Below are 6248 nucleotides of genomic sequence, written 5' to 3' on the forward strand. Positions count from 1 at the left end.
TTCATGTATTTTTTGACTTAATAAAAAGTTTTGGTGAAAATTACACATTTTTTCAAAGTTCGTGTACCTTTTTTGCCATAACCCATTTTATTTTTGATAAATTACACGAGTAAATAGATAAATTTAAGTAAATTTAAACAATCAGCTAACTTTAGATTCAGATACCATATTGATAGTTTGTTTTTTATCTGTTCTTTGTTGATATTGTTTCATTTGTCTTCTGAATGTAGTCATTTTTGAGCTACATTTATGTATGATTCTGATTTATCTGATTTCGCATTGTCACATTTAGATAGCATCATATATGAAATATTGATGGATGCTTATTTACAGGTTGGTGGTCTATTTAACCCTTCACCTTGGCTGTTTATTTTTTTTTAAAACAAATTTTGGGTGTGCAAATGTTAGTACTTAGTATGTTAGTTTATGTAAAAATTCGAAATGGGGTTGGGGGGTGGGGGGTGGGGGACTGGGGGTTACTCCTTGTTCTTCTCTCATTCATCTCTAATAAAACTAGTAAAATATTGTCTCTACACTCTGCAACGAACTCTTCTTTCAGCAAAAACATGCTCTAAAATCCCTCTCCGATCACCAAAAAACCCATTTCTTCAACTCATTCAAAACCCCCGAATCCCCAAAACCTTCAAAAAAGCCCTCCAAAATTCCTCGATTCACATCCGAAATTTCCCAAAATTCACCGCCGAACCCACCTTGATCACCACCCTCCCCATTTCGGCCATGGAGCCCAAGCGCAAGAAATCGAGAAAAATCGAAGAGTCAATCGAAAAGCCCTACCCCGATCGCCTCAGCAGCCTCCCCGACAGCGTCCTCACCCACGTCTTCTCCTTCCTCGACTTCGAATCCGTCGTTCGCACCTCCGTCCTCTCCAAACGCTACAAGCACCTCTGGACCCTCACCCCCTCCCTCGATTTCCACCTCTCCGAACACGGCGACGACAAAATCCGCCCCAACGACCACCGCCTCCGCGCCCGGGACAAGGAGGGCTGCAACAGTGTCTTCGAATTGTACGTCAATCACATCCTCCAGCTGCGAGAGCACTGCAATCTCTCCCAATTCCGCCTCTCGCTGCACCGGCATGCGCGGCCGGAGTTCGTGCAGAATTGCCTAATTTACGCCGTCGAGCACAAGGTGCAGCATCTCAAACTGCGAGGTATTTTCAATCGGAAGCCCCTCGCATTGCCTGGAATCCTGCTTGATTTGCCCTCGTTGATTAGTCTGAGCTTGCATAACGCGACTGTTAACGGCATAGAGCTGCCGAAATCGTTTTCTTTACCCAATTTAAAGAATTTGAGCCTAAAAAATTACGAATTCTCGGATAAAAACTACAATGTGGGGCTGTTTTCGGGGTGTCCGAGTCTTGAAACTTTAATTCTGACGAAATGTAGCATTAGGCCGATGAATAAGCTCAAGTGTTTGGATGTGAAATGCTCGAATCTCAAGCATTTGGAGATCAGGCGGTGGAGGAGCCCATGGAGGTGCTTCGATGAGCATGTGATCAACGTGAATGCTCCTAGGCTCGCGTTCTTGAAGTTCCAAGGCCCTCTTGTTAGGCTGAATTTCGGGGAGGCGTTTCCCTGCGTGGAGAGGGCGTGCTTCGAGCTGTTCTTCCCCACGGCTTGTGTGATGCTCGATGGCGAGGGTAGGAAGCAGAGGGTTTCAGAATGTTTGTTGGGTATGCTTCTCAATGTGTGCAGCAGCGTGAGAGCTCTTTCTCTGTCGTTGAGGACGATTGAGGTATTGGATTTACTAGGACGAATGTTGATGTGCTTTGTGTTGCTGAGATCTTATGTTGTTTGTGTGCTTTTGCTTAGGTTGTGTGCAGCATTCGTGATTTACGCGCTCATGCTCCTGTCATTTTCGAGAATTTGAGGATCATAAGGTTCACAACTGAGAACAAGTTTAGGGAGAAGGCTTTTCCTGTTGAGACTGTTAGCTGTTTGCTGGATAAGACAGCTACTGATGTTTTGACCTTTGATGGTTTTAAGGTATTGTGCTTGTCTCTAACTTTGTTTGTAGAAGTTTTAATAGCTTAAATCTCTGCGTTTAGTTATGATGTTTTACATGTTTCTCGCGTATAAATATTTCTTCTTCTTTGTAAGTATGTTGATGCAATGTAACTAGTAATCTTAGTGAGGGAAAACTGCAGTCTATGTCGAAGTTTCTGTTTGAGAATGTCGTAAGCTGATGTTGGGACGTTTCCTCGTTCCTTTTTCTGTGTTTGCAATGATTTTGACAGTATTTTCATTTCAAGGTCAAGAGAGTCCCACCCGAGGTTTCAAAGGCCAAATCTAAGAGACATGCTACACATATCTCTATCCCAATGCATTTTGTGAAGTTTCTGTTGGAGAGCTCGCCGTCTGCTGAGCTTTTGAGTCTTGAAATGCCAAATGTACGTTTTCTTTTAAGAATTTTGAGCAAAGTGGTTTTTTTTTAAGAATTTAACAAAGTGGTGTTGATATACTGTTATGACCAACGTAGATAGCTATTCGTGTGCGTGCAGTTATCATCAGACGAAGAATGGTGTTGAAGAGGCAGCACGTGACAAGATCATTGTATCATCCTAGGGTGATTTTTTCTGGTTCAATCAATGTTCGTGACCTCTGCCGTTTCTCCTACAGATCAAAGCAAGCTAGTGATGCACCTCCTTGTAACTATCTCTCTACTTAGCTTTTAGTATTTTGGAAGCACGTTTCTGATTGAACTCATTTGCTGCTTCGTTCCTTGATGCCTATACAGTGTTGTGACTGCAATGTGGATGTTTTTTTGCTCTGTATCATGTTAGGACTTGTTTTGAGCCTCATTTCTTGTCAATGAAAAATAAAACATTGATTTGGAATCAAAATTGACATTTACAAAGACATGCGTATCATTAATTTGATTTGAATTCCTTACATGTTGCTATGTGAAAGTTGTGTTGATGATTTTGTGAGCAAAATGTCACACAAAATTCCCCTAAATGTTAATCTGTTTAACCATGAGAACGCGTCTCCTCCTCCCGATCCAGCTAGTCGTCCACGGAGGGTCTTGTGAGACGACCGTGTAGCCCGCGTTTGTGTACAGTTTCCTCGCCCCATGATCGTCCTCGTAAGCTCTGAGGACGAGATAGTCGAAGCCCCACGTAGCCGAGAGTGCGTCGCAGGCGTTGAGCAACGCCGTGGCCACCTTCTGCCTCCTGCAAAAATGAATGGTGGCTGGTTTTAGTTAGTTGGCGCTTCCGTTTGATGAAATTTTGGTGGGATTGGAACCTGAATTTGTTTAGGACGGCGATCCCGGAGACGTAAATGTACTCTTTTGCCCCTAGGAGATGCTCGAGAACAGAATCTTCCCTTAGAACTGTTGCATCCACTACTCCTGCAACCTCTTTCTTTGAAACTTGGACTTCATCTCTGGCCTCTGCTACCAAACATGCATACCTGTTTATACACCAGCTATCAATTTTAATGTTGACAAATATTTCGACATTAAATTACGAATTACCTGTCCGGAGGCGAGTTTCTCAGCCGGTACATTAGCCCTGCAAACACTTCAGCCTACATAAAAACAACTAGTGATCGTTAAGACAGGTTTAGGGTTCAATCTTCACTGTCTCATAAAATAAAATTTATCTCATGATTGCAAGCAATTGTTTGTTAACATTTTCTGTAATAAATGTGCAAATACCTTGAAGAATTTGAAGAATACATCATCGAAGAAGAAGGCCGGCTCATGGAATGCCTCAGCTTGAACATTGGCTACTTCTCTCATTTCTTCCTGTGTCTCCAACATTCTTCTCACTTGCCACTTGCCATCTCGAACGAGATAACGTAGATCGTCCTCGTTTATTTTCGAGTCGAGCTTCTCGTGGGTCGAACTCACATAATGCTCTGCAGATATTGAAGTGAAGTGTAGCACCCTATCGTCCTCGTTTATTCTCGAGTCGAGCTTCTCACCACCGGCCAAATTCGCTTGCTGATCGGCCGATGATGATGTTGGTGTCGATGTTGAAGAAGTGCACCAATGAACGAACCCTCTATTCTTGATTCTTCCACCTCTTCTTTGATTGGGTAAACCTAAACCCATGTTGCAAAACATCATTCCTCGACATCTCCAAAAGAGTTCCTGTCCGGACCCTTTAGCCACAATGGGGAGATTGTGATGCAAATGAGCCATCACCTCTCTCTCTCTCTCAAGAACCAATGATTTGATGAAGAATGCTACAACACCCTCTCTCTAAAATGTATGATCACTAAGTAGTCCATTCTGATCATATCATCATCATCATTACATGACATCTAATTTGATATCTAACATGATCATATGCTCACTAAATTGTCATGGATTATGATTACAATTCATGACAAAAATTCAATGTTTCTTGATCATGTGTGAGTCTTGATAGATTGTGTTTGCTTTCATTTCCACACGTAGAATTGCCCTTGCGAATGCGAATATTTTTTCCTCCACAAACAAATATTTGATAGATAAGGCTATAATTGTTTGTGGCTGTGGTATTTTCAGTACCTCATAGCTCATAGATATTTCACCTATGAAATTTAACGTGGCAGGACATGCGCCTGACACGTTTCTTCTTCACAGGAAGCCACGATGTTAATGAGAAGGAAAAAAAGTACTATGAAATTTGAATTTCAAGGATTGGATATGGATTTAGATTTGTTTGAATACAAGTCCGGGTTAGTTTGGGCCTTTAACCTTACTAAGATGTGATTATTTGCAAGCTTCTTAATTGGTGCAATATTCACCATTTTCTTCTCAACTTTTCATAAAAAGAGATATGAATCAAGTTACTCACAATCGAATTTGGTTAAAACCGAAGTTCTTGTATACTATTTTTTTAGCATTGATAGTATATAAATTATTGGACTTTTTTTAACAATTTAGTTTCATTTTGCATGTGAACTTTAAAATCTCTATTAAAATTACTTAACTATTAATTTCTTCTTATTTTGTATATTTGTCCATTTTTCGGTCAAACTTTGGACCTGAAATGACGTCGACCCTAGTTTTCCACATGGTCATATTTTATGCTACATAAGCATATTCATGCCAAGTGAGTATATTTATGCCATGTCACCACGATATAAAATAGGCAAATATGAAAATGAGAAGAAATTAATAGTTAAGTAATTTTAGTAAAGATTTTAAAGTGTGTATGCAAAATAAGAATTTGTTGGAAAGTTCAATAATTTGTATGTAATTAATTCTATATTTTAATACATGTAAATTACTTTATATCATCATAAAATAGTATTTTAAAACTAATACTACAAAGCTTAAGCTCAATCACAATCATAAACTTGAAAAATCCACAAATAATAAAGCTGCATAGGGTGATAGAAGGCGACGAGGCGGGATGGAGATGTGCGCACAACGCCGCGCCGAAGAATGTGCAGGCGACAAGCTAGTGGAGGCGGAGAGAAATAACATAAAAGTTGAGAAATGAGTGTGAGGTTGGCCCATTTCTCATTCCTTATCCCTTTCTTTGTTTTTTTTTTCTTTTTGATTCTGGGCCAACTTCAGGGCCCAGAACCGAGCCCACCCACTAATCCCAGCCCATTCCCAAACCCTAGCCTACTCCTCCCTCTGATATACCCCACCCGAGCCCCACTCTCTCTCTCACTTCCCTCTGCGCCGCTTCCCCTTTCCCTCTCTTCTCTCTCCCCAACTCCTCGGCTCCTCCACCCTTCCACCGCCCTTCTGCCTTGATTTCTCCAGCGCCTTCAATGGCATTCCACCCTACCGTTGCTACTGCTCCCCTTAAAACCTTGATGCTTCCTCATGCTGGGGATACCGTGATTATCAAAGTGAGAAAGGCTCTGCTATTCCTTTCAAGTGTTGTTTCTTTGGTAGTACGGGATTCCCTGTGTGAGTGGAGGTATCACCGGGCTTTCCTGACCATCGGAGCCCTGATTGGTGGTTACCTGAGGTAGATCTGAGCCGCCGGAGTTCTGTACTTGGCTCCTGCTGTTGGTGGCTCTGTTGAGATCTGAGAAGCTGCTCCATATCCACCACCTGGTCTTGATCGAACTGCTGCCGGAAGGGTTGCCGAGTTCAGGGGAAAATCTGAGCCCCACCGTGTCCCGAGGACACCTTTTCCCCTTCTCTGAATTCTCTTTACTTTATCTTCTTTATTTTTATATCTTTTTCTCATTTTCTTTCTCTTATTGTGCAGATCTAAAGATGAAGAGGAAGAGGGAGCAGAAGACGAAGAAGACGACGAGTCAAGTGCT

The 6248-nt window shown here is 41.7% G+C and overlaps 2 protein-coding genes across 5 annotated transcripts; one reads left to right on the forward strand and one right to left on the reverse strand.

Moving 5' to 3' along the window:
* Positions 1 to 380: 380 nt before the first annotated feature.
* On the forward strand, positions 381 to 2877 carry LOC131010171 (F-box/LRR-repeat protein At3g26922-like). 3 transcript variants are annotated; one of them, XM_057937589.1, is made up of 4 exons: positions 381 to 1755; positions 1833 to 2006; positions 2273 to 2410; positions 2500 to 2877. In XM_057937589.1, exons 1-4 carry the CDS (start codon positions 442 to 444, stop codon positions 2686 to 2688), a joined length of 1815 nt encoding a protein of 604 aa, XP_057793572.1. In that variant the 5' UTR covers positions 381 to 441; the 3' UTR covers positions 2689 to 2877. The 3 variants fall into 3 exon arrangements, with proteins under 3 accessions (XP_057793572.1, XP_057793574.1, XP_057793575.1); XM_057937591.1 differs by having other exon boundaries at positions 2504 to 2877; XM_057937592.1 differs by having other exon boundaries at positions 2522 to 2877.
* LOC131010173 (GCN5-related N-acetyltransferase 10, chloroplastic) lies at positions 2864 to 4509 on the reverse strand. Of its 2 annotated transcripts, XM_057937595.1 has the most exons (4): positions 3682 to 4509; positions 3499 to 3551; positions 3267 to 3434; positions 2864 to 3193 (listed from the first exon to the last, which is right to left on the reverse strand). In XM_057937595.1, exons 1-4 carry the CDS (start codon positions 4168 to 4170, stop codon positions 2974 to 2976), a joined length of 930 nt encoding a protein of 309 aa, XP_057793578.1. In that variant the 5' UTR covers positions 4171 to 4509; the 3' UTR covers positions 2864 to 2973. The 2 variants fall into 2 exon arrangements, with proteins under 2 accessions (XP_057793578.1, XP_057793577.1); XM_057937594.1 differs by having other exon boundaries at positions 2864 to 3434.
* Positions 4510 to 6248: the final 1739 nt, after the last annotated feature.

Source organism: Salvia miltiorrhiza, chromosome 2 (assembly GCF_028751815.1).
Source record: "Salvia miltiorrhiza cultivar Shanhuang (shh) chromosome 2, IMPLAD_Smil_shh, whole genome shotgun sequence".
NCBI classification, from domain to species: Eukaryota; Viridiplantae; Streptophyta; class Magnoliopsida; order Lamiales; family Lamiaceae; genus Salvia; species Salvia miltiorrhiza.

What these genes read in the sequence shown, in the direction of transcription:
- LOC131010173 (XM_057937594.1), bottom strand. Translation starts at nt 4,170, where the DNA reads ATGGCTCATTTGCATCACAATCTCCCCATTGTGGCTAAAGGGTCCGGA. An exon ending in TATTCTTCAAATTCTTCAAG is followed by an intron (nt 3,552 to 3,681) that starts GTATTTGCACAT and finishes GTTTTTATGTAG; the next exon opens with GCTGAAGTGTTTGCAGGGCT. An exon ending in AGAAACTCGCCTCCGGACAG is followed by an intron (nt 3,435 to 3,498) that starts GTAATTCGTAAT and finishes GTGTATAAACAG; the next exon opens with GTATGCATGTTTGGTAGCAG.
- LOC131010171 (XM_057937589.1), top strand. Translation starts at nt 442, where the DNA reads ATGGGGTTGGGGGGTGGGGGGTGGGGGACTGGGGGTTACTCCTTGTTC. An exon ending in TGTCGTTGAGGACGATTGAG is followed by an intron (nt 1,756 to 1,832) that starts GTATTGGATTTA and finishes GCTTTTGCTTAG; the next exon opens with GTTGTGTGCAGCATTCGTGA. An exon ending in TGACCTTTGATGGTTTTAAG is followed by an intron (nt 2,007 to 2,272) that starts GTATTGTGCTTG and finishes TTTCATTTCAAG; the next exon opens with GTCAAGAGAGTCCCACCCGA.